The sequence below is a fragment of the Apiotrichum porosum genome (assembly GCF_003942205.1).
Source record: "Apiotrichum porosum strain DSM 27194 chromosome Unknown scaffold_21, whole genome shotgun sequence".
NCBI lineage: Eukaryota > Fungi > Basidiomycota > Tremellomycetes > Trichosporonales > Trichosporonaceae > Apiotrichum > Apiotrichum porosum.
This window is the reverse complement of record NW_021167128.1, coordinates 155,715-181,436: the sequence shown is the minus strand read 5'-3', so window position 1 is coordinate 181,436 and position 25,722 is coordinate 155,715. Positions and strand designations below refer to the sequence as shown.

The 25,722-nt window shown below is 60.5% G+C and overlaps 8 protein-coding genes across 8 annotated transcripts; 2 read left to right on the top strand and 6 right to left on the bottom strand.

The window, feature by feature from the left end:
- Positions 1-443: 443 nt before the first annotated feature.
- On the bottom strand, positions 444-1,082 carry EHS24_005353 (uncharacterized protein; the record flags this gene model as incomplete). The annotated part of the gene is made up of 1 exon (XM_028620880.1): positions 444-1,082. One exon carries the CDS (start codon positions 1,080-1,082, stop codon positions 444-446), a length of 639 nt encoding a protein of 212 aa, XP_028471922.1.
- Positions 1,083-2,330: 1,248 nt separating this feature from the next.
- On the bottom strand, positions 2,331-5,538 carry EHS24_005352 (uncharacterized protein; the record flags this gene model as incomplete). Its single annotated transcript, XM_028620879.1, has 7 exons — positions 2,331-2,956; positions 2,996-3,119; positions 3,157-3,688; positions 3,726-3,986; positions 4,179-4,296; positions 4,357-5,024; positions 5,072-5,538. 7 exons carry the CDS (start codon positions 5,536-5,538, stop codon positions 2,331-2,333), a joined length of 2,796 nt encoding a protein of 931 aa, XP_028471921.1.
- Positions 5,539-6,894: 1,356 nt separating this feature from the next.
- Positions 6,895-7,765, bottom strand: EHS24_005351 (uncharacterized protein; the record flags this gene model as incomplete). Its single annotated transcript, XM_028620878.1, has 2 exons — positions 6,895-7,372; positions 7,428-7,765. 2 exons carry the CDS (start codon positions 7,763-7,765, stop codon positions 6,895-6,897), a joined length of 816 nt encoding a protein of 271 aa, XP_028471920.1.
- A 565-nt stretch (positions 7,766-8,330) lies between these two features.
- On the bottom strand, positions 8,331-10,748 carry CCR4 (Glucose-repressible alcohol dehydrogenase transcriptional effector; the record flags this gene model as incomplete). Its single annotated transcript, XM_028620877.1, has 1 exon — positions 8,331-10,748. The coding sequence occupies one exon, from the start codon at positions 10,746-10,748 to the stop codon at positions 8,331-8,333; it is 2,418 nt and encodes an 805-aa protein (XP_028471919.1).
- A 1,293-nt stretch (positions 10,749-12,041) lies between these two features.
- Positions 12,042-13,738, bottom strand: EHS24_005349 (uncharacterized protein; the record flags this gene model as incomplete). Its single annotated transcript, XM_028620876.1, has 5 exons — positions 12,042-12,110; positions 12,152-12,391; positions 12,435-12,642; positions 12,697-13,487; positions 13,553-13,738. The coding sequence occupies 5 exons, from the start codon at positions 13,736-13,738 to the stop codon at positions 12,042-12,044; spliced, it is 1,494 nt and encodes a 497-aa protein (XP_028471918.1).
- Positions 13,739-16,162: 2,424 nt separating this feature from the next.
- Positions 16,163-17,539, top strand: EHS24_005348 (uncharacterized protein; the record flags this gene model as incomplete). The annotated part of the gene is made up of 2 exons (XM_028620875.1): positions 16,163-16,402; positions 16,445-17,539. 2 exons carry the CDS (start codon positions 16,163-16,165, stop codon positions 17,537-17,539), a joined length of 1,335 nt encoding a protein of 444 aa, XP_028471917.1.
- A 1,253-nt stretch (positions 17,540-18,792) lies between these two features.
- EHS24_005347 (uncharacterized protein) lies at positions 18,793-20,082 on the top strand (the record flags this gene model as incomplete). The annotated part of the gene is made up of 1 exon (XM_028620874.1): positions 18,793-20,082. One exon carries the CDS (start codon positions 18,793-18,795, stop codon positions 20,080-20,082), a length of 1,290 nt encoding a protein of 429 aa, XP_028471916.1.
- A 3,152-nt stretch (positions 20,083-23,234) lies between these two features.
- On the bottom strand, positions 23,235-25,182 carry EHS24_005346 (uncharacterized protein; the record flags this gene model as incomplete). Its single annotated transcript, XM_028620873.1, has 5 exons — positions 23,235-23,354; positions 23,424-23,638; positions 23,720-24,581; positions 24,649-24,875; positions 24,942-25,182. The coding sequence occupies 5 exons, from the start codon at positions 25,180-25,182 to the stop codon at positions 23,235-23,237; spliced, it is 1,665 nt and encodes a 554-aa protein (XP_028471915.1).
- Between the last annotated feature and the right edge of the window lie 540 nt (positions 25,183-25,722).

Sequence of the window (25,722 nt, the reverse complement as noted above, 5' to 3'; positions counted from 1 at the left end):
TACACAGGTGGCGCTGAGCTCTCGAGCTAACTGTCTTCAGGCCCATGTATGGAACCCCCAAGAGAGCCCACGGGATCCTGCGTCAGAACGGTCATCTGTACCCTGGAAAACAGTTTACAGCCAGGAGTGAGGTGGTCGTGTCAGAAATTAGGCAGAGCGCGTCAATGAGATCTATCCCTTGCAAACGCCATGCGACATGCAGCTGCAGAGATTGGAACGAAACATTATAATCATCCATGTCCAAAAAAGTGTTTGTACTGGTACAACGGCGTGTGGTGTATGTGTCGCAGTCTGTGTGGTGTGTGCAGTGCAGTGCGTGTGGTGTTTTGCTGTGGGGTGCGGTACAGTGTGCAGTGTGGTGCGTGCGGTGCGTGTGGTGCGTGTGGTGCGTGTGGTGTGTAGCGTGCATATCCGGGGGGGTGTGTGCTTGTGGTGTGTTGTATTCACCAGTTAGAGTGCCAACGGTCGACCAGCGACTTAAAGGCAAACTTCCTGGACTTGGCCTCCCTCTTGGCCTGCTCTTCGGCAAAGTGCTTGTTCCAGAACGCCTGGGAGCGCTCAAACTCGGCCTCGGTCATGGTGAGCTGGGGCACAAACTCGGCAGCGACGCAGAGCTGGTCGTAGGTGCCGACCCAGTACGCCTTGCGGCCGTACTTGCGGGCAGTCATATCGAGCCACCTGTTGCGGCGTCGGAGGTTCGACTTGTCCTTGCGGGACAGCTTGGGGATAAGGATCGCGAGGGCCTCGAGAGTGGCGCGCTCAGCGTCCGAGATGCGGTTGGCCGGGTCGCGGCTGGGGTTGTACGAGGGTTCGGTGGAGGTGGTGGATGTGGTGGAGGTTGAAGAGGTGGAAGAGGTCGAGCTGACCGAGGCAGAGTCAGAGTCGACAGTGGTGGGGGTGGGGGTGATGATGTCGTGCTTGTGCGCCTTCTTGCGGAAGGTGAGGAGCTGCTCAAGCGTGGCGGCCTGCGCCTTGCGGTAGAGCATGGTGAAGATAGGGAGGATGCCGGTGTACTGGGCCCAGCAGGCAAGGAACCCGAGGATGGCGAGGTTGATGAAGATGTTGGTGAGGGAGGAAGGCATGGTGGCGGGTGTGGGTGGAGGAAGGTGAGGAGGTGGTGAGGAGAAGTGAAGTGGTGGCGAGGGAAAAGAATGAGGAGAGAAGAGGGGATGGGGAAGAATGCATCCCCCCGTCCTCCTCGACCCTCTTGATATATCTTTCTGTTCCAGCAAGAGATACTGGATGCGTCGCTCACGATCATTCACATCGAGCAGGTCACCAAGCGCCATTCATGACTCGCGGTGGCGCACAGACCTTGCCACTGTAGGAAAGAGTCGGGATTACCTAATCGGGGCATATCGGGCCCAACTTTCCACTCCTGTCGGTTTCTCGTCACGTGACCATGAGACCGGTCCAATCTTTCCAAATGCGTCGGTTGAACAGACGGAGACGCATTAGGAAAAGGTGGGATTTTTCTTAATCAGACTGTATTGACCGCTGGCAGACGGAGCCTTTTGGGGCGATTCTGCCAAATGCGGCGACGAGGCTAGTGGCGATGGTGAGACAGGTGCCATGGATCGCGAGCACTGCCAAATGCGGGAGGCCGACGGTCACAACAGTCGCCGTGCACGCTGATGTCACTGTCGACGAGGAAGGCATGATCCGGTGTGCAGGTTCCGGGATGCATGTTGCATGGAGAGGGAGGATGCGGTGACTTGCCAGCTGGCGAGGTCCTTCCGTGGTGACCACCTACGGATCACTGGCCAATGGTCGGGGCCGCGGTGCGATGGTGCAGTGGGTGTTTCTCCATCACCTACACTCATGACTTGCCGTGGTGTGAGGTCCATGCATGGTGCATGTAAGTCCATGTTCCACATAGTCTTGCGGCGGTGGCGACCGACCGTGAGCTTTGGGGTTCACGGCCTTCAGAGCAAAAGTGATGTCTAGTCGCTGGCGAGCGTACAAGCCACTGCCTGTAGCGTGTATGGTAAGGGGTTATGAGTGTCGCCAAGACTCCAGTCAGTAGGGTGTAAGAGTGCAGTAGTGATGGCGAGAGGCAAAGTGAAAGGGAAGAAACCTTCTGGTTCAAGTCCAATGCTGATATACTCTTCCAGACGGCCTTGTAGCGTAACAGTCACGCCGCATACGGGCTTTGGCCTCCTGACTGACGACCGTAAAAGGGCCACCGCTTCCAGACACTCGTGAAGGATCGTGGCTGCATTGGGGAAAGTGGTTTGAAAACAAAATGTAAAACTATAGTGAGCTCGCGCTCGTATATGCGTGTAGAAAATCATTACTAGATCAGGACGATCAGGACGGGAGTAGATCGGTCACTCGTCCTGGTGCACAGCGCGCCGCTTGCCGCGAGCCTTGGCCCGGCCGCGTGCCCGCTCCTCGTCAGTCGAGTGTGGGTGGAGGCGAATAAACGCAATGGCGCTCTGGGCGCATACCAGGACACCGGCGGCGAGGAGGAAAACGAGGGGCGCGTACCACCCGACCGACACTGCGAAGAGGTTGGAGAAGAGAATGGGCGAGATCAGCGCCGACGCCAGGGCCTGGAGGACGGCGAGGCCGCCAAACAGACGACCGGCCTCGCGCGAGTGGGGGATGAAGGACAGGGCCAAGGACGAACAGGCCGCCTGGGTCGGCGAGCCGAGGGTGACTACAGCCGAGGAGGCGATGAAGACTGTGACGGACGCGTGCGCGTTCAAGCCCAGGAGGGTATAACCTACAGTCTCGACCGCGATGGCGGCACGGAGAACCAGCAGATCCAGGGCGGCGCTGCGCTTCGGCTTGGGCTTGTCGGTGGAGTCTGGGGTCTCAGAGGGAGAACGGGCGGACGATGACGACGCAGCGGGACGGTCGTCTGCGTCGGCGTCGAGAAGGGGAGTGGTCTCCGAGGCGTCCTCAATGATGGTACGCTCAGTGAAGAATGGCTTGAGGTAGTACATTGCCACTGTGGATTAGCACACACATCGAGAGGGCTGTGACGTACCTGGAGTCAGACCCAGCAGCACAATCAAGCGACAGAAAGAGATAAGGCTCATGTAGGGGCCGAGCTGGCTGGTGCCCCATCCAAAGGCGTACAGCGCGTACTGGAACTTGACTTGGATGACACCCTGCGAGTTAGCGAGATTCCACAATTGACCAACTCACCATGAGAAGACTTGTAAAGAAGGCACATGCGCCAACCAGAGTCAGGTTCCAGTCCCGGTGAGCGTGTCCGGCGACCACACGCGGCTTGAAAATGAGCAAAGGCTTGAGGAAACCTGTGGCCTGCTTTCCCAGACGGCGGAAGTTGCCTGCTGTCCGGCGAGTGGTGCGTGCCCTGCCGACTGCTCCGGAGATACGCGACCAGGAGCTGTCATCGGCACCACCGTTGAGGGTCTCGTCCTCTTCGGCCTCGGCCTGGGAACGGCGGCGTTCAGCCCACTGGCCAGGGTGGAAGACACGCATGGCGGCGTTACCCACGACCTCGCGCATGTCGGAGATGGAGGGGAGGATGCTGTCACCCTCGTCCTCCCATGCGCGCTCAGCCGCGCGACGGGCCTTGGCACGTTCCTGCGCGACAAGGGCTCGCTTGGTGAGGGCAGCACGCGACTCGGACGAGAGCGATTCAGGAAGGATAAAGCGCAGTGAGAGGGAGAAGAGGGCGTGAACGCAGACGGAAACGTAGAACGGGAATAGACTGCTAGGTTAGTTGGTTCTTGACACAGAAAGCTTACATGTTGCCCGTGGCCGAGATCATGGCACTGCCAAGAATGGGGCCGATGGTAAAACCGCCCATGAGCGCACCGCCAAGCCGCGCAAAGGTAGTCGCGCGTGAGCCGTCTGGCGTCACGTCCGAAATGTAGGCGTGCAAGGTGGCGGACATTGTGGAGAAGCCGCCCAGGCATCCGTCGAGGATGGGGCCAATAAGGAGGACGTAGATGCCACCTTGCATAATGAAGCGTGGAAAGGTGGCAAGGAAGAGGAAACAGCCGTCACTGGGGACATGTTAGCCAGGTGGACTGGTGGGTGCGGTGCATAACGGCGCAGCACATGGTCTTGTCAAATATCCGAGATAAGGCTCAGAGCCGACAATCTGAGTCTCTAACGGTAGATGAAACCGACTCGAGTGCCACTCCACAATCCACAGGATCCACACAGCACCTTCCCCTACCAACGCTCTTACTCACTTGAGAAGCAGGCCGAACTGAACCATGGCCATGATGGGCCTGCGGCCGATCCGGTCCGACACCGAGGCCCAGTATCCCGTCGTCATGGCGGACAGGAGACCAGCCATGACCGTGAGAGCTTGTCCGTTAGTGCCAACTTCCCCACGAGGTTCCCACCAGACACACTCAGCACACTCACTCATAGTCAACCGTGCCGCGGCCGCCTGCACCTTTTCATCCTTTTTACACAACGCCGGGTCGATTTCCGGGTAAGGTGCGCCATTGTTATTGCCGCCGGTGCCAGTCCCCGGGGTCGTCTGGGTCTCGTTGCCGCTCACTGGCGGGAGGGGGACGGGCTGGTTGGGGCGACCAGGCTGCGATGGGGTCGAGGGATACATGTCGCGGTGGGCGCGGAGGAACCACTTCTCGCCGGGGGAGAGCAGGTGTGGTGCAGTCTGGTTGCCGCTGAGACCGCCAACGAGGTCGAGGTTGCCGTCGTGGCCACCGGGGATGGTAGTCCAGAATTCCTTTGGATCGAGCGCCTCGGTGCTGATCGCGCTTGCCCAGAACGCTTCTGCGAGTCCCGCGTCGCTGGCGGGCATGCGCGGCGGGTGAGCAAGACACGCCAGGTCCAAGTACAGCTCTGCCCTAGGCGACATGGTCATGCCGAGGGACATGGTCAGGCCGAGGACAAACGGCATGAGCCACTGCGGCGAAGGCCGGCGCCAGGCCGATCGCCTCGCGATGGACCCGTCACGCACATTATCCCAGTCGTCCGCGGAGGCCGTGCGCTGCGCGCGTTCGTCGGTCTCGTCTTCGGCCTCGCTGTAGCTTGGCAGGTCCCGCGCCGGCGGCAGGTCGGGCAAGCTGTCAAGGTTACTGTTTGCGCCGGTTCTGGCGCGCAGCGACCCGACGGGGCGGGACGGCGAGCGGCTGCCCAACCATTGGAACTGCGGCGTTTCTTCGGCACGCGGTCGCGACTGTCGGGGCTCGAGCTGACGGAGCGACTGGGACTGCGGCTGCCACGGCGCTCGGGGCTGCTGTCGCCGATACTGGCCAGCGAGTCGTAGCTCATCCCGCCAAACTGGATGCGTTCAGCCAAGCCTGCGCCGACGCCACCGGGGGCAAGAGGAGTGCCCGAGGGGACCCATGTGCCCTGCTGTCTGCGTGCATGCGGTTTGTGCGTTGGGTGGTGAGGGTGAGGAGGATGGAGCTGGGCATGGAGCAGCCCCGGGCGGCGATCGGGTGCGCGGTCACGGTCTGTAATGGTCGCATCCGACGCGGTTGAGCGGACGCTCGCGGCGGACGAGGGTTGACGTTCGAGGTGGGGCGGCTGGGTCGTGTCCGGCGCCGCTGTGTGAGCGTCGCACGGGCTGGACATGGTGGGTGTGAGTGCAGGAGAGGTGGGTGGTGGGAGAAGATGGCGAATGTGTCAAGCGGGGGGGGGGGGCTTTGTTTGTATGATATGGCCGTGGATTGTTCAGGGGGGAGAGGGGGGCAAATGGCGGCGGAGTTGGTGGGGTGTTGCGGGGGCCGTTATCGCTGTGCGCCTGGGACGGAGGGGTGTGACGGGTAATGAGACGGAGAGGGATGTGATGTTGGATGTGGGGTGGACGCAAAGGACGACGCTGTCGTATGTGTGCTGGCCGGCGGGGGGTGTTTGGTTGGCGATAAAACGGTCTTTGTCTTCCCTCCATCCGCCTCCCATCACACCATGGCGGCACCACACACCACCATTGTTGGGGTGGTGTGTGTGTGATTACCTCATCGGACATGGCCGTCGGGCGGGAGATACGAATAAAATGGTGGTGGTGACCTATGTGACAGCAAGCACCAAACAGCACCGAGAGAAAGACAGCAGAGCGTGTGTCTCTCATCTCGATCATCTATCACACTTGTCATGCTCTTGTTCTCATGCTCCTTTGTCACATGCATGCGTTTACCTCGCATTGCGTGTGCGTAATGCTCTTGTTACACCTCTCCTAGTCGCACCCCCGCGCTTGGAGCGTACCGGCGTACCGGCATGTAGACCGGATATACAATAATTACGAAGCAGAGCTCTGCGCTCTGGGCGCTCTGTTCGCTGGACACCATTTTCGGCCGCCGTGACGACAACTACCCAGGTGGCCAGGCGGCCAGGTGGTGCTTTGGCTCTTTGCACCACGCGCGTCATTGCGCTCATTGCGCTCATTGCCGCCACTTGGCCGTGGAAATTGGCCATTTTACCCAAGCACCTAGCTCCTGGGATCCTCTTCCTCGGCTTCCAGCATGCAGCATGCAGCGGCAGCGGAACAGTGCGGCCAACTACCCGCCCCGCAGCAACATCTGCGGATAGTCGGACGTTGGCCGTCCGCACACACGCACCCTCTTTGCGCATCGTGGGGCCAAGTGGTGGCTAGAGTGGATGCCGTGATTATCGAGCCGGATACTTGCAGAGTCGTGCCACCGTGGACCACTAGCACCAGCGCAGAGGTACAGAGGTCGGGCAATGAGCGCATGCAACGGTCGGTAATGATCAGGTTGGATCTCTTCACACCAGTCAGGATGGATGTTGTTGGGCGGTCATTACCCGGGGTTCGCAAGCTGAGAGCTGGATGTGCCCTTGGTTCAGACTCGAGCGCCGAAGCGACATGGCGTTCGAGCGCAGTGCATACGTATGTGTACAATGTTTCGGCAGGGAAGAACTTATACAGTGGAGCGCCGCTTACGAGCTGCAGGCAGTGCTAGGACGTCTGTTTCACGACGTTTGCGACGACACAAGAGGAACCAGACGACGTGATGGCGACAAAGACACCTCGGCGGTTGATGATGGGACTAGTTGGGGAGCAGCAGCCGGCGTGTACGTCTCGGCGGGGTACACGACTACTGTGGACGAGAACTTGGTACGGTCGTTGACGTCTTCTCTCAAAACCCGATGCCGGTGCTCGTAATACTTTGCTGCGAAGCGTCCGAGGTCGTCGATTGCAAAGGGTTCCTTGTTGTTACGGGGTGGCACGTTGGTGACGCGCACAGCCTGCTGACACCAGACGTTCAATGCGCTCCTAAGGAACGATTGGATCGTGTGGTATTCCGGGGCGGCTGTGCCACACGGAAGCTGGTCACATGCGAGGTGATAGACCGCTTCCAACATGGTGTCCGTGTCGGTGAGCCAGTCGGCATACTTGAGCGTCGGCGGACGGATGACATTGGCACGTTTCCTCCCGAGGAACGCGTTTCTGTCGCACAAAAGTCAGCGCTGGAAGCACCGGGCGAGCACTGTCGGCAACTCACACTTCGAGAGCCTTGTCCACAACTGCCAGCTTGAAGCATGTCGCGTCGACAACGTCGGAGGCCTGGATACTTGAACTCAAATCGCCGCTGTCGGCATGCTCGCGGGAAAGTACGCGTTCCCAGCACTTGCTTGCCTCACGCGCCGCCCAGCACAGTTGGTACGCGTGCTCGCCAGAGTGATAGGGCGGGAGGCCGAACACGGCGCCCTCGGACCACGAGTTGCGCGGAAAGGCCGCCGAAAGCGGCGCAAGGGATGCTGGGTTGTGGAGGTACTTGGAAGTGTCGTAGGTGGCGGCTACGGGTGCGGCAGGGAGTGAGGCAGTTGGGCAATGCGACATCGACATGGGGGGTCGGGTGGGAGTGACCACTGACGATGCTCCAGGCGTGTTGTGTGTTGTTTTGGCGTCTCGATACTGATGATGGTGGCGACGGAAGCAAACCCCTGGCAGCTTTGTTGCTGTTGTTGATGATGCCACACGCGTCATCCCCAGCAGGGTCGACTGACAGTGCATCTCAAGCCAGTCCTTGCCACAACACCGCCTGCGCCGTTCTTGTTGCTTTCAAGACACGATTCATACTACTCGCCCACGTACACGTGCTGATACTTCGACACACAAACAAACAGTCTACGCCCAATACGCCAAAAGACAACAACACTCTACCTGTGTCTGCCTTGGCGCCGCGCGTTTGTTACGCCTCTGTTCTTCTGCTTCATTCTCTCTTGATGCCCGAGATAGACTAAACTACTGAGACGACCGCGGTCAGATGCCGGGAGGGAGGGAGGAGGGAGGGGAGGAGGAGTTGGGAGTTGGGAGTTGGGGGAGAGGAGGAGAGGAGGAGAGGAGAGGGTTGGATGGTTGGTTGGTTGGTTGGTTGGATGGGTTGCTAAGAGATGGCGGGGTTCTAGTGGTGATACGAGCCGTACGATGGGGCCGACGGCGCAGCGTCGACTGCACCCTTGACGCGGAACTGGGAGAACACGGGGATGTGGTCCGAGGGGAAATACGCGTTGGGGAAGCCGACGACGCGCGACAGATACTTGCGGTCGACGTCGCCGAGCACACTGGTGACCTTGAGCGAGCGCGGGGTGTAAAACACATAGTCGATGGCCTCGTCGAACGTGGGCGTGTAGTTTGTCATCTTCATCTCGCCAAAGCTTGCGCACGACGACCGAAGGCCGAGGTTGTGCACGAGACCACGCGTCGTGTAAGGACCGTACGTGTGGGTCATGAAATCGGGGTGGTCGGGCGGGATCTGGCCGTCGGAAATGTACTCGTACACACCAGACTGCTGGAGCGAGTTGAGGTCGACACAGACCACCAGAGGAATGTCGCGACCCTGCTGGAGCTTGTCGTAGTGGGGCGGGGCGGGCTCGCCTTCGGTGGCCGGCTTGGCCGGGAGCAACGAAAAGCTCTTGACAATCTCCTCGAGACGCTCCATCATCATGCCAATCTGGACGAGCTTGACGTCGCGGAAGCGGTGGTCCCAGTAGAGGTGCGCGTTGGTGACAGCCAGACGGGCGCCAGACTGGGCAAACTCGAGGAGCGCGACGGTGGCAATGTTGTCACGCGCCATGACGCGGTTGAACATGTCGTCGGTACGCATGTCCTCCTTCTTGAGCGCAATCTGGTTAAACTCGATGACCTGGGTCTCGATGAGGTGGAACTTTTCCCGCTTCCAGAACGTCGCACAGCCGTCAATGAGCTTGGCATCCTCGGGCGACATTGTGCGCGCACGCGTGCGCGGGTAGTGGCAGCCGTCGTAGCCGCGTTCCTTGAGCTTGGGGTAGAACCACTCCGAGTACTGCTCGCCGTCAATCTCCTGCAGACAGACAACGTCGGCCGAAGCGTTGATGAGTTCCTCGAGCAGCGTCTCGCGACGGTAACTCCAGTCGAGAGCCCATCCAGGCGTGTACGCGTACGATGAAGACGGGGCAAACGACGGGCACAGAATGTTGTACGACAAGGTCGTAAACGACTCGGTGTTGGCCTGCGAAGGAGACGAAATGTCGGGTTCAATCTCAATCCAAGTACGCTCGGGCGGGGCCTCGCTCTGGTGAACGTCGCGGTAGTGGGCAATGAGCGCCTGGGTGCCTTGCTCGGCAATGGTCTTGCGCACGCTCTCGTCCATGGGGTTGCCGTCCACACCGAGTGTCTCGAGCTGGTAAAGACCACCAATCTCAGTCGGGAGTGAGGTGAGGTTGTTGTCAAACAGCAGCAGCTCCTTGAGCTTGCACAGGACACCAATCTCGGGCGGCAGCGACGCCAGCTCGTTGGACGTGGCGTCCAGGAGGGTGAGCTGCTTGAGGTTGCAGATTGCGGCGGGGAGGACCTTGAGGTTGTTGTGGTTGATGTACAGAGAGGTGATGTGGGTAAAGGTAAAGAGGGAAGGGGAGAGCGTCTTGAGCCGGATACCGCCCAGGTCGAGACCCGTCCACGGCTCGTACGGTTCGTCCTGCCTGGACGCAGGTGCGGGAGGCTGCGCGGGGTTCATGGGGTCGGCGTTGGGGTCGGTGCCACTGCCACCGCCAGCTGCGCTGTCGTTGGACGGTGATGGGGCCGTGACGGCGTTGGAGGCCGTGCTGGGCGCGTTCCTCCTGTGGGTGCCGTTGGGAGTGCTGCTTCCCCCAGGAGTGCCGACGCCTTGCGACGACGCGGGACGGTTCGGGTCCAAGATGGCGACTGCTGCGGGCTTGTTGGTCATGCGCGAGGCCATGGCCGCCGAGCGCGCGCGGTGGTGAGGGGAGCTAGCGACACGCGACGTCTCCGCCCGCAAAAGCTGCTGCTGCCAGTGCGGGGTGAGCGGCGTTGCCTCTGCCTGTGGGCGAGGGGGGCTCGCCTGCTGGGCGCCGCCAAAGCCCATTCCGCCGCCCATCCCGCCGCCGTACTGGCCTGGGCCGCCGTGGCCGCCGCCAAACCCGCCGGAATGCTGCTGGCCGCCGAGGTGCATGCTGCCGCCTCCTCCGCCGTTGCCAAACGACGGGTGGTGCGGGTGCTGTGCGTGGCCGTGCAAGCCGCCGTGCTGGGGGTGTACGCCATGGGGCCCACCTGGCCCACCATGGTGGCCCTGTCCTGGGGGAGGGCCGCCAAACAGGCCGTTGGCACCGCCGCCGAAACCGCCGCCGGACGGCATGGACAGCGAGGGGTTGAAGGCGGCTGGATGCCGTCCCCACCCACCCGAGCCATTACCGCCGCCGCCGCCTCCGCCGCCGCCGCCACCACCACCTGCGCGTCCGCCTAGGCCGAGCTCAGAGATCTGACCTGAGCCTCCGTCGTGGTGCTTGGCGGCCGAGGACGAGGCCGACTGTTGCGGGTAGAACATAAAGTGGGGGGTCTATCGGGAGGGAGTAGTGTGCTAAACGGCCAGAGTCAGCAAAAATGAGGACGTTTGCGTGTGACTTTTTTTGATGCGCACGAGTAGAGAGGAGAGGGGGATTGGGATCCCGGGGAGCGATGAACAATGGAGGGGGCACCGTCGCCAAGGGGGGAGGCATCGGCGAGCCAATGTCGCGGTGGTGCGCAGGGCGAGGGTGAGACGAGCTCCTGATGTGCTCGCTGCTGGGTGGGGAGGGGAGTTGGTGGGGGTGGTGGGGATGGCGGGGGGGATGCGAGGAGACGCCTTGGGTGGGGGTTGGAGGGTGTTGTTGTTTGGTGGAAGAGAATTGATTGAGAGGAAAGGGAGGAGACGAGGTGTATGTACAGGCGCGTGCGCGTGCCAGACAGGGAATCAAAAGGTGATTGAGGTGATTGGTGACGCGGCCTGATGGATATGGGGGTGGGGGTGGTTGTGTCCTGTGTCGTGTGGTTGGATGCTGTAGACGAGGATGGGAGGATGGGAGGATGTGCGATGGGGTGTGTGTGGTGCGAGAGGTGGGGCGGGGAGATTGAGCAAAGGTGTATACGACGAGGAGGGGAGGAGAGAATGGGGGCGTATAAGGAAAGAGACGAGAAGACGAGAGAGAGAGAATCAACCCCCCGGAGCGACCTCTCTGGCACCTGGCACCCACCCAGGGAACGCACGCACACGCACCCAGGCCACAACGGCCACCGCACACCCCAGGCCAGGCCACCCACTGGCCATACAATAGGCCGGCCCACACACCCGCATTCAGGCAGCGCCATCACTCTCTCGCTCCCTGGCCGCTGGCTGGCTGGCAGGATCAGACGGCGGTGGTGGCGGCGTTTCCGGCGTTATCTCAAAAGGTGCAAAACGCGTCATGGATCACTCCCTGCTGTATCTGCTGTGGCGTTCCATCCCACCCGGTGGCGTTCACTGTACACTGTCTTCCGTCCGTATGCGCGTCAGTCCGTGCAGAGAAATAATCATTTTATAATCTATACTGCTGTACAGGTCTCGTGCATCGACTCCACTCCCCCCCCCCTAGCTTAGAGATGAAAAGATGAGAAGAAACATGTATCGATAGATGGGGAGAAAAAAAGGGAATAATAGTACAGGTATTATTAACACACACAAAAACACAAATTAGGATTCACAAAAACGTAAAGGGTGCAGGTGGCCAGGTGGAGACACCCCACCCCGCCCATTAGGAATATCCCCCTTTCTAGTGGACGGACAGAACCCAGGTCTCGAGACGCTCTCTCTCTCGTCCCTTGCTCACTTGGCCTCGGGACTGTCACCTTCGGTCGACACGGCCTCCCACGGCTTGCCCGCGGCCTTGGAGAACTCGCGCACAAGCGCACGCCAAAGACAGCAACGTGGGCGACCGCGTTCTGCATGCCAAACTCGATCGGCCACGCAAACACGTCGGGCTCGTCCACGTCCAGCGCCCGCGCAGCGCCCAGAGTGTCCCCAGGAGCAGGCAACAGGTCGTCGGCAAGCGGCGAGTCGGCACACAGCTTCCAGGTATCTGGGAACGACTCTTGCAGAGTACGCAGCGACAAGTGGTGGCGCGACGCAAGCAGGGCCTGCGATGCCGACGATGACGCAGTGGCCGCAGCGATCAACTGCTTGAGCATGTCGGCTGGGATCTCGGATGCTGCTGCAGACGACGACCGCCGGGGAGCGAGACACGCCGCCGGGAGAAGCAGACGACGACGAAGGTGAGGGTCCATGGGCCGACGTGTTGGATGCCGGGACAGTAGAGTTGCCTGCGGCAGACGCAGCGACAGACGCCGACAGCTCCTTGCCACGGCGGCTGAGGGTGCGCAGGTCGGTCATGGAGATGTGGTACTCGGTAATGGCCTCAATCAGGTAGCTGGAGAGGAAGATGTCAGTTTTCAGGTTACCTAAATACGCTGGGTCGACTCACATCAAGCCCATCATGCCGCGGATCAAGTCCTTGTGCTCGTCCTCTCCCTTGATGCTGTTCCAGCGGCCAAGGACAAACTGCCGCAGGCCCTCGAGCTGCTGGTACGGCTTGGTCTTGACATGGCCGCCGTTGATGCGCTCCTCGCAAAAGTTGCGGTAGAGATACAGACACAGCGAGTCGGTGAGCGACAGCACGCCTCGCAGGGGGTCCTCGGTGACTCGGCCGCGCAGGTGGCCCTTGGCGGTCGCCGGAGACAGGTAGGCGTCGCCCGTACGCTTGAGCGCGTGTGCGCGGCTACCCAAGCTGGCGTATAGGCTGGACCACTGCTCGCGGGTCCAGTCGGCTGTCCCCGACTTGATCTCGTGGCGCAGTCCCGAACGTGCAGGGCGGTGCGGGGAGGGCAGGTGGGGCGCAGAACGGAGCGGAGGTGTCAGGCCTGCCGAAGATGACGACGCAGCACGCGCCAGCTCGTGTGATCCGACGCCGGCAGCAGAACCAGAAGCAGAACCAGAAGCAGCAGCAGCAGTGCCCTCGCGACCCTCACTTGTACGCGCCTTCTTCAGTGGTGGGCGGGACGGCAGGCTACTGCCAGTCGAGATGCCAAGGCCGAGACCGCCAAGGCTGGAACCCGACTCGTCGCCGCTGCTGGTCTTGCGCTTTTGGGCGCGGGCATACGCCTTGAAGCTCGGAAAGGACGACGACGACGGTGGGCTGGGTGTGGCTGGACGGGGTACTGGTAGCAACGTCTTGCCCAGTGCTCCGGATAGCGGGGCCGGGAGACCGGAGAGGAGCTGTTCACAAACGTCAGCCCCCAAAATGTCCAGCCAGGGGCCAAAATATCTTGGCCAAAACTCACCTTGAGGATGGCGTCGGCGCTGCGGCGGACGTCGTCTGCTGTCTGCTTGGAGGTGGACGAGCTTGCAGTGCGCGGCCAGTAGGCCTGGCGCTTGGGTTGAGTGTCGGACGAGCTAGCGGCGGAACTGCTACTGGGCGGCAATGAGCCGGTACGCGGGACGTAGGCGCGGATAGCCGCGGCGGACATTGTGGTGGTGGTGGTGCTGTTGTCGCTGTTACGAACGAAGAGACGGAGAGATGGGAGAGATGGAGAGTGGTGGGGTTGGCAAGGACGAGGGTGTTTCGGTGCCGAAGGGGAGAGTCACAGCGCACCGCGAGCGGGGGTGTGGTGTGTGGTGGAAACGGATCTGGCTTGGCCGCTTGCGCGGAATGCTGGGGAGGGGGGAGAGGAGGAACGGACGGTTGGAGCAGTTGGGGGGGGGTGCCGACTGTGCCGAGTTCCGCAGTGTCCAGAGTACCCAGAGCAGCGAGCAAGTGGGAGGTTGGTGGGGGGGGAGAGAGGTGCTATGAGTGATGGGGAGATGGGAGAGAGGGAGATGGGAGAGAGAGAGATGGGGGGGGGGGGGGGTCGGTTGGGGATAGATTGAGGAGGAGCGGGGAAGAGCGACGACGGCTTGCTTCGTATGCTTCGGGCGAGACGACGGGGTTGGGGGGCGATTCGGGGCTTTGTGTCCGGCTTCTGTGGCTGAGGTGGGTGTGCGTCCGGAGTTGGCTCTCTGTCTTGTGACGTGCACAGACGCACTGCACTGGGAGTCGACAATAAGGGGGGTTTGCTTACGGCCGGGGTCCTGGAAGGGGGGGAACGAGGGGAACGAGGACGAGGACGAGGTGATGGGAGGTGATGGGGGAAGGGGTGTGTGTGTGTGTCTGGTGACTGAAGATGAGACACAGGACGACAAACCACCCGCTTTTGATTGTGATGGGTGGGTGACAAAAGAACACGGCGGGGCTGGCTGGCTGTGGCGCGCGGCGGGGGAAGGCTTGGCGGTTGCACAGGGCAGAGATGAGAGAGAGAGAGATCACAAGAGATCACAAGAGAGAGAGAGAGGAGAAGCGAGCGACGGAGAGCATATGCCAAGAACGGCTCTCTGATCACTGGCGGCGGCAGCGGCGGGGGCGACGACGCAAGCTTACGTCGGTTGTGTTGCTCTTTTGCATGTCTCCGTTGTTCCGAGTAGTCACCGACTCGGAAACTGCACCGTCCGCAGCAGGCTCAACTGTCGGCTGGCTGTGCACTGCTGCTGCTGCTGCTGCTGCTGGCATGCATATGCCTGCATGCATGCATGTGGCCCCCACTCGGCCCTTAGGGGACAGTGTGGGTGTGTGAGACCTGTTCTCTACCGGCGCCGGGCCGAGAGCGAGACAAGGGATAAACTCTGGGCCCAACAAGGGGAGCGCGCCAAGTGCTTCTTCTGTACGGCATCCGACGGTGGGACCTGTGGACCGTTGTGTAGCCACCTGCGCCGGCGCGCAGTATTGCTGGTTGCAATTAGCACAGTTTATAGTATTGTCTCGGCCCCAGCGTGGTTCATTCCAGGCTAGGCCACACCTCGGCCTTTGCGCGCACGCGTGTGTGTTCCAACAAGCAAAGCCCACCAAAAGAAGAGACAGCTCATCCTCTGGCCGGTGGCCTCTGGTGCGTAGCCTCTGCCACACGTCAGAAGCGATCAAGACCCGCAGCAAGGACAGGAATTGTTCTTGCCCACCCTGTGCAACTACACTGTGGCATTCCTTTGTCGGAACCCTTGGTGTGGCCCCAGCTGCTCAGCCTTGCTCTTGTGCTACCACCTGTTGGAATGCTATACCCACCCGTCGTTTGTGTGACAATTGCAACGCCGCAAACGCGCACGCGCTCTCTCTGCGTCTTTTTTTCCTTCCCAGCGTTCCCAGGGGTGGCAGAGGCTGGTTGCAGGTTGGGCCGACACAACGCTTCCATTTTTGAATCTCGGGTTCCGCGGCAACACCGGCGCCGACAAAGGGTGGCTAAAAACGCCTCCCATCATACCCCCCCCAGGCCCCAGGTGGTGCAGGTGGCCAGGTGGTGCACGGCTTCTGGTGGCCGCCGGAGAAGACGTCAGACGGGGGCTTGCAACGGATGACGGCCGTTGGGGGGGCGAAATAGTGAGAGAAAGGAGGGAAGCAGGTGCGGTTATTTTATTTATATTTATTACTAAACGCGCAAGAGGAGCATCTAGCATAACCGAGTGGCACCCATCGGGGTCCCACTAGACGCTCTGTTGATCTGTTGCCTCTGCCGCCACCTGCAACCCCATCCAAGATCCAAAGATCCAAGAGTGAACGATGCTTTAACCCTTTTGTTGGTGTCTGGCCATGAAGACCCACTCACTGTCAAACGGAGGCAGTGATCTCGTGTCACTGTGCACCACTTTCACACCCATCCATCCATCAACAGGGGTGCGGGAGGGATGTATCCCAGCGAGGGCGCGAACATGGACGATCCCCTCCCCCATTCCCATCACTCGCACCCGGTGCTCTCACGCACACACTCACACACACACAGTGATACTCACACGTCCCGTCGACTGGTCGCAACTCCATCCACCCATCCCATCCATCCCATCCTCACTCAGTCACCGACCTCCATCCAACAATGGGACGCACAGGCAGAGGCCCCTTCCCCCTCCCGTCGGCAGGCGACACCGACTCTCGCACACCTTACCAGTCCACATACAACCTCCTCATGACCATGAGCGTAAAGTCGCCCAAAGGCCGCTGTGCCCAGTGCGTCGTTCGCGGTAGACCATGCTACACCCTTCCCGCAGACGTGGACGGGCCTCGCACCTGTACCGAGTGCTTCAGACACGGCCGTGACTGCTGCTTTGACGAGGAGGTTAGTTTTCATTGTTTTACTCGAGCTGACGGGGTGGTATAGACTGCAGCGACCGACGAGCAGACCACGGTCGACCAGGAGGTGGCAGTTGAGGAAGGTTCTCCCTCGCCGGCTGAAAGCTCCGTGGCATCATCGCCTGAACCTGAGCCCCAGCCTCAGCCCCGGCAGCTCCCATGGCTCGCCACCCCACCTACCCACATTGTAAACGCCCACGACTTTCGTCACCTCAACACCTACTACCCCGTCCACGTTCAGCCCGCTTCCACCCTGAACGACGACCTGCAGCGCGCTGCCTTGCAGTCTGCTGCGTTGGAGACGGCGCAGCGACAGGCGGCCGCGCAACAAGCGCTGGCCAGTGGCATTCCGCCGCCGGTGCCGACTGTGTCCCCTCGCCGCCGCCGCCGCGGGGCGGAGAGTGAGCCGGAACCCCAAAGGAGAATGTACCACCCACTGTTCGTACCTGGACTTCACGCGCCGTCGCCAATCCCACCCACCGCGGCGACCGTCCCCGCTCTCCCCGGCCACGGCCAGTCGGCTGGCGGGTATGAAGGACCCCAGCGGTGGCGAGCTCACATCGCCGGCGCTCCTCATCCGACGACGTCTGCCGTGGCCGCCAACGCCGCGCCGCAGATGTACACCCCGCAAATGTACTACTACGTCGTAGCCAACACTGCTCCCTATGACCCGGCCGAGCAGCACCGTACGCACCGCCGTCGCCACGACACCGGGGTAACCGTGGGTACGCCGGGCGACAGTGGCGAAGTTCCCAGCGGGGCTCCCAGCGCCTCACAGCAGACAAGGAATGTCGACCTGTCGCGCTTCGGCAACCACGACTTTGGCAACGCCGATGACTTCCAGCGTGGGGTGTTCAGGTTTGCTGCTCCCCGCTCGAGCTCGTCTGTGCAACCTTCTGCCATGTCGCCTTGGCAGCCTTCCGTGGCCTCGTCTTTGCGACCTTCCTCTTCCTCGAGCTCTTCGGCTTTGTCAACGTCCAGCTCGAGCATGGTCACTCCGCCCGACTGGAACATGGACGACCTCCCGCCCGCGGCGACGACGCGTGTGTGGTACACGAGCACGTACCGACCCAGCGACCGCAGCGACGGTTCTGGCTCGCCCACGCCCGATGAGGAAACTTGAAGACGGAGGGACCGTTCTGGTCAGAACCAGGGTATCAGCCCGTTAGGAAAGTGTGATTTGTGATGTGTGAAAGAGGTGAGTAACTGTGAGCGGTGGCGCACGCCCTGTCCCGCCAACCTGGGGGCCACGTTCTCCCTGGCTGGGGGCGAGCTCCACATGTATGTAGGTGCAGCAAGCTGGGTGCTGACTGAAGTGATAAAGGCTCCGGGGGGTCTGTGACGACCGGCTGGACCGGTCGGGTCGGCGGAGGAAGAGGTAGCCATGGCCGGTTGGTTGGGGCTGTGAGTGTGTGGATTTTGCTGTCGAGGGAATCCCAGAGTGCTAGAGCACACTGTGTGTGCACTGTGCTATATGAGAGCGTTAGAGAAGGAGAACCAGTCGAGATACCTCTGCATGTGACAGAGGTACAGAGACAGTGAGACGACAGAATGGTGGCGGCAACAGAGCCTTCCAACCACCCGCCCGTACGAGAGAGCGCACGGATGAAAGCCGAAAAGGACGCGCCGGGTAGTGCGTGTGCCAAGTCTTTTTGGGCGGAACAGCAAAACTCCGCCCCACCCACAAATCCAGAAAGTGCTCTTTTTGTCTCTTCCCATTTGCTGTGCCGTGGGGGGGGGGGGGGGGGGGGGGGGGGGGGGGGGTTCTGTTTCTGCCGTACTGTATATACTGTCCCCCTTGTCGCCATGAGAATGCTCAGAGACAATGCATAGACGAACTGCTGCCCCCCCCGCCTCTTTTTCCTCTCCCCGCACAGCCATCAGAGAGCCCATCAGCCATGCACCTTCTTCCCCATGTGTATGTTTATTCATTACCCCCTGTTTAAACAGGCGTGATTACACCCAGGGTGTGTGTGTGTGTGTGTGTGTGTCGGCTCTTCCGGGCGGCGGGCACCGGCTGGCTGGGCGGGCGGGTGGTGCTGGTGCTGGGTGGGGGTTGGGTTGGGGGTGGGGGGTCGTCTCCTTTGTCTTCTTGCTCCTCTCCGTCTATACAAGACATCACATAGTCGGCCGTCAGCAACACACACACACCTCTCTCACACACCTCTCTCTCTCTCTCTCCTGTACTCCCAGCTCTCTCCCTCTCCTCGGTCACCTTGTCCACACACCCCACACACCCCCACTCGTCACCACCAACAAACCCTCACACCCACCCACACACATCCTCTACCTGGGGCATCCAGCGAGCTCACACCTCTTTGGCTCTCCCCCCACAGCAACCACTACCTCAACCACCACACCCCCCACTGTCCCACAATGCCCCCTACCCCCATCACATTCTCCTTTCACGCCGACTCGAGCGTCGGCGGCAGCGTCAAGGGCGGGTCGCGCATCTTCACCGTCCAGATCAAGACCCCAGCTCCCTCTTTGCCCGAACCCACCAAACACGCCAACCCAGCCCCGCTCTCCGCCTCCAAGAAGCGCAAGGCAGCTCCCCCCATCCCCGCACCCACCTCTGAGCACCTCAGCAGCGTCATGACCCCGCTCAACGTCACCATCGTCGCTCGCTGCCTCGCCGCACGCCACACGGCTCCCTCCCCACCCGCGTCCACCAAGAAGCGTTCGGGCAACCACACCCCGGCCGCTTCTCCCACCCCTCCCTCTGGGCCTGCCGTGCACCCATACTCGCGTACCAGCGACCTCGCCAACACGCGCTCCACCATCCCCTCGCCCCAAGAGCTCGCGCGTGCAGAGCGTGCAGAGGAGGAAAAGGCCCGCCAGAAGAAGGAGAATGCGGCCGCCGCCCGTGCCGCTGCTGCCCTCGCCCGTCGCCGCAAGGCCCTCCGCTCTGGCCGTGGTGCGTCCCGCATGCCCTCGGCGTCCGTCACTCCGGCCTCCATGATCCCCCCCGTTCAGCGTGCGGTTGCCGCCCAGCGCGCCCGCTCGGCCGAGGCCGCAGCCAAGGAGGCGCAGGCTGCTGAAAAGGTGCTCGTGGGCATGGCCGTCACCGCCGAGCCAGAGGATGACGGCAGTGACACCGGTCTCCCATCTCGCAGCCTCAAGCGCACACGCTCGTCGGGCTTGCTCAACATTACCACCAATGGCTCGGGCTCGGGGTCGGTCAGTGCTGCTTCCCCGCTCCGCACGGTCACCACCACCACCACCACCGGCGACGGCGGTGGTGCTGGTGCTGGTGACGACGGTGACAAGGACGCTGTCGACTCCAAGGACGCACTCCCAGACACTGCCCAGCGCTCCCCTCCGTCTGACAGCTCGGATGCGCCTGCTCGCAAGCGCTCTCGTCTTGCCGAATCGCTGCCGGCTCGTGTGCCCTCGTCGCGGCGCGCAAACTCTGCCTCCCCCACGGGCTCGGCGTCTTCGCTCCCTGAACAGACGACCCCTCGCAAGACTGCTGCTCTTGGTGCCGACGCGCCCGACGCGCCCATCTCGCCCACCGACTCGACCACCATGCGCCGTGTCGTCTCTGCGACCGATACGGCCGGCCTCCGCCGTGGAGGTGTCCCTCGCAACGCCTCGGTCGGCCCAGACTCGCTCCGTGAGCGGTCTCGCCGCGAGGTCCAGTTGCCCGCGCGGCTGCGCGACTAGGCAGTTGGCTGTTTCTGAAGCGCCAAAGGTCCTCCCCTCTGGACCCAGAGGGGGCTGCATATCTGACCTATACTACATCGCTCTCGCCATCACCCACTTGTCCCGGTCCCATCACGCGTGTACTGTCGGCAGCCGTCGCCTGAAGTCGGACGAAAGAGAAGGAGGTCCCAGGCCCGATCTCGTGTCTCAGCCAATCTGTGGCCATTAATCCCCCACCCGCCCACCCGCCCACCGCACCGAGCCTGTCCCCGGCTCAATCTATCTATACTACTACTACACTTGCGGCCCTTCGGCTGCACCCTCCCCCTCTCCCCCACCCCGCGCCTGTCCTGTAGCTGCGCTTGTATGTGTGTTTTGTGTCTTTTTTCTTTTCTGCATATACTGTTGATCCCCCGCTGGCGCTGCCGCCTGGGTGTCACCGCCCCCGTGTTGCTCTCGGCTATCGGCGGAGAGAGGGGGGTGGAGCGTCGCGTGCGGTGCGTACATATGCGCGTGTGCATATGCGTGCAATGGCCGGGCCCAAAGATTTGACCCGGGCCCTGGTCTCAAAACTGGTCTGCTCCCCTTACGTCACTGGCGCAGACAAGAAGGAAGTGTCTCCTGGCCGTGCACTCGTCGTGCGCTCGTCGTGTCGGATGGGGAGGGCGACTGACGCGATTGGGTAGCGGTGTCGTCTCGATACCCAACAAGCAGTCAGCACCACCAGCAGCACTAGCACCACATCAGCGTCACCACCACCGGCACCACCGGCACCACCACCAGCTGCTGCCCTCCCGCGCGCCAAGGCAGGCAGGCACCCCGCGCGCGCAACGATCCCCCCCAATTCCGGCCCGGAACCGGGATTTATCAACAAAGGCGCGGCGGGACGGCTGGCAATCGCGCACGTGGGGTCACGTGATTAGATCACGTGATCAGATGCCACAGGTGTCCACAATCTAATTACATAACCCCCCCCCCCCCCCCCCCCCCCCCGCTTTTTTCTCCAAATTCCCTCCGTCAAATAGCCCCTGCAATTAAAATACATAGATACACGGAGCGAGACGGGGCTGCCATCTGAACACAACCAACCGCTGCAACCGGGATAGGGAGCAGCCCATGTCCACAGGCCACAGGACGGCCACATGCCACAGGACGGGCCAATAGCTCTCAATTATTGCACTAGCTGCTCTGACTGAATGTCACCTACTCGGCTCCTCATTTAGGCCACATTTGTCTTGTCTGGGACACACGAGGCAGGAGCGTGTGCCCCGCCACCACCGCCGCCGCCGCCCCCGCCCCCGCCCGCCCCCGCCCGCCCCCGCCTCCCACACTCTCCCACTGCAGGCCGATACACCGAGACCTCCGAGACCGCGGAGAGGACGCGAGTTGTGGCCGGTTCTTTACGGCCAGAGGAGCGCGCAAGGGACGCCGACGTACGTCACGCAGCCGCAAGTCATCATTGACAGTGGCGAAGGGACAACACTGATGTATGGTTCCGTCACGACCACAACGTTTCGACACATACAACATGCTTTTGCTGTCAAAGCTTAGGATATAGGACAACCTTCACTCGGCTTTGCTTGTATAGTGTGCTTACCATGGAAACACTTGTTCACAGTTGCCGCCATCATGGCACCTACCACATTGCTGTTGGCAGGGCCAGTTAAGGACCCCGCCACAACAACCTCCACTTTGGCTCGTCGCGGCCCAGGTCAAGGTCTTGATTTCCTCGACAACCATCATCTCATCCGCTCCATCCACCCACCCTCCCCGCGTCCAGCTCCCAGCCATGTCCGACTCTGAAGACGACTTCATGTCGGACAAGTTCCTCGTCGACACCCCGGCCACGACAGACACATCCTACACGGCGCTAAGCCGAGCCACGGCGATACGACGATGCAACCTGCTACCGGGTATTTTGTTATGCCGTGCCATTCCATGCACTTACACGTGAGCGAGCTTTAGAGGCCCACACCTAATCTAGACCCAGGCCCGGACATGGGCCAGGCTTGCTCAAATGAAGGGCCTCATACTCATCGAACGACAAATCGAGTTCATCAAGGATACCGCCCCATCGAGCGACATTTAGGATTCATCGAGCGACACCTCGTACTCATCGAACTAGAGAGGATTCATAGAAGCTTGAGAGACGCAATGAGTGGAGCACTGTGTCACGGGTCGTGCCTTCCTTATTGTAACCAACTACATGAGTTGAAGGAAGGTATTCGTTCTGCGTGCGGAGTGGCAAAAGGTCGTAACCTCTACTTCTGGGTGGCAAATCAGTGCAGAGATATAGCTTGGTAGTGACCACAGAGGGTGTTCGAACAGCTCGGAAATCTGCTCCAGTTCGAGGCCCATCGTCTCTGGGAGGAAAAAGAACGTGACAACGATAGCAGTGCAGGAGCAAAGTGAGCCAAAGATCCAGCCTGTCTTCAAGGGCTTCAACGATGTACGGGATTGATGCGTTTGGAAATGTAATCAGGTTAAAGGACTGAGCGAAAGCCGGGATCAAGAAAATGGATGCAAAGAAAAGTGTTGATGAAGCTCATGGACACTGGAAAGGTCTGATTCACCGCCGGCTTAGCAATGTAGCGGTCCCGTCAGGCCCGTCACGAGAGGACAGGGTTGGGCGAGGATGGTCTCCCGGAATATGACACTTCGTCTCGCGCTTCAGTCGAGCCCCACATGCTGAGTACGAGACCGTAGTTGTGGCGCGAGTCATACGTATTGTAAGTGGCTCGATTGCCTTGAGATCGACCACTGGAAGTACTGTGTCGACATCGATGCGGAGCACGATCCTCAACGTTCATGCTTGATGGCTTGACACCGCTTCACTGGGGGTGACATCTGACCAGCTGTCCTGGTCAAGGGCCTACGGGGCTCCCGCATGCACGTAAAAACATGCTACAGGCAGCATTCCTCGAGGCCCCAACTTGCTGCATCCACTAAACTACTCTGCGCGCCTACAGATCACATCCGATTGTGCCAAACACTATGATAGACAAACGACGTTACTCAGTCAGATCGCGCCTGCTATCCGTTCCGCCTGACTCGTCCATTTACCGGCGCAAACCAATCCCCTGACGTACACCTTCCATTAGCAACACGTATTCGTTGAATGGGCCATTGACCCAGTCACGTGGACAGTTGACATCCTTGAACCGTGTTCACCCCTAAGCTGCGCTTGCCGGCACAGCGTTCGACACGTCATCGACCGTCGTTTCTTTGAATTTGCGAGTGTGAGTTTTGCGCTCAAAGAGCTCGTCCAACTCCCTAAAAGTACGGCCTTGAGTCTGATAACGTCAGGTACGCACTTAGGTTTGACTTGTTTTTTTTAAAAAAAAAAAAAAAAATTGACACACCTCGGGTATCGTGAAAAAGACGACAACGACTGCGATCGCCGACAGACCGGCATAGAAGTAGCCCAACTCCAGCCCCCAATTTGCTTCTTGAGCAGACAGCAAGATCGGAGTGGTGTAGTTGAACACGAGACCGGGCATGGCAGACAGACCCGCAGCGATGGAAGCAGTGCGTGCGCGCAGAGCTGGAGTGGCCGTGTCGGCCAAATACGCCCATGCTGTAAATCAGAAAGGACACATATCAAGACGACCCTTCACAAGAAACGAGGGCGTTTGATGTGAAAGAAACGCTTACTCACAGAGGGGGGCGGTGGACAATCCGAAAGCGGTGTACCATACAACAGATATGCCAACGATGGCCCCCATGCCAGCCGCGGGGAGAGTGCCACCAGACATACGTATCTTGGTGCCAATGCCTCCAATCGCCAGACACGCAATCAGGGACACCAGTATACCGCCCAATAGCAAAGGGCGGCGGCCGACACGGTTGACAATCGCAGCCGAGACGAACATGGTACCGATGGTGGTGACCCACGACGCAATGGATGGAATGAGGGGGTTTGCGGTGCCGAGTAGCGAAAGATAGTATGGAAGGCCAGATCCGATTAGCGGGAGACCGATGAACTGCGAAGCGATCAACGGGAAGAAGGAGATCCACGTCCGACGGCGATCCACTCCCTTGAACAGGGCGAGATAACCGCGAGCCGCGCTTTGAGCTTTCATGCCGTCCTGCTTATGGACCTCGGCCATGATGACGAGGTATTCGTGGTCGACGTCGAAACCCTCGACATTGCCAAACAACCGGACAAGAGATTTTTTGGTCGCCGCCTCATTTCTGCGGAAACCGTGGAACCACGGGGTCTCGGGAGCGAAGATGAGCGCCGGCACGAATAAACCGAGAAAGACCAACTCGCTGTAGAATGCGTGCTGGTAGGGAGCACCGGTGCTGGTGATGATTTGACCGGCGATAATCCCAACAAATGCGCCGACCGAGTACCAGATCGAATAGACAAAGAGCATGGTGCTTCGGATATGGGGCGGGCTGATTTCCGATACGTAAACCGTCAGGCCGGATTGGACGAGACCGGTGGCCCAACCAGTCAGGAAGCGGGAAAAAAGATAGTATAGCCAGTTTTGCATGGTGAGGTTGAGGATAATGGACTGCGAAAAGCATCAGTAGCGTTAACAGCAACCGGTCAAGAGGTGGCGAAAGATGGGTTGTACTCACGACCACCATTAAGAATCCGATGAGACGAATGTTGAAGACGCGTCCGAAGCGATCCGAGGTCAAGCTTCCCAGCAGCATGCCCAGAATTTGGCCGGCGTTGAGGATACCGCCCCACGCTGCGACTTGGTACGCATACAGCTGCTTGACACCGCCGACGACCGGGCCACCGAATTTGTCGATAAACTCGTAATTGACCATGACGGTGCCGGGAGCGACAAGAGCGTAACCTGGTGATCAGCACGGATAGGCAGTAGCCAGTGCCAAGCAGGCCAGATGAGATGACTGTCCCTCACCGTCAAACAAAGCCCCAGCGAGGACCGCAAGAGCCCACAGACTGGCGGTGCGGTAAACGAAGAGGGACTTGATGAGCGAGTACCGAGGCAGCAAGGTGTCAACGGCGACTGGCTCCGAGGCAAGGTCACCAGTGGCTTCCTCCAGGTGAGTCATTGTCGCCTTGGAGTCAAGGTCGGTGAGGTCGGCATGCTGCTGGTCGGGGAACGGAAGATTGGTGGTGGGGCCCACGACGTAGCTCATGGCGAGTATGTATTGGTCGAAAGTGAGCTGGGGTCCTGAAGATCAGTGCGGGTCACCAGGAATATTGCGGGGAAGGGTTATATATCTGGTCTGGGATGAGAGCGGAGTCCCATTATGCAGCCCCTCCCTCCCCCACACCCCCCTTTCCTATCCTCTCTTCCTCTGCCGCCCAGCGGAGTTTCTTTGATTGTGGCGGCAGCGGCAGCCACATATACCGACTACGGCGAGAAGTTGGACCGAGGACTTCAACGTTTGCTTGCATGCCACGCACCGGCGCACCGGCTATACGCTGGCTATACGCTGGGAGCTCGTATGTCACATGTCCCCCGCGCCCAAAGGCTGTGAAACCCGAAGAAGTCCCGAGTTATTCCCGAGATCGCGGATTTGTGTGTATCAATTCCGGATCCCGTAACGGTCAATCTTTTTCCCGAGATAGCTATTGCCGGCCGCGGGATTCATCAAGGTCAGCTCTCCCCGTAGGGACGGTAGGCAGTTCTAGCACTTGTTACTGTACATCATTCTCTCGAATCATGACCATCC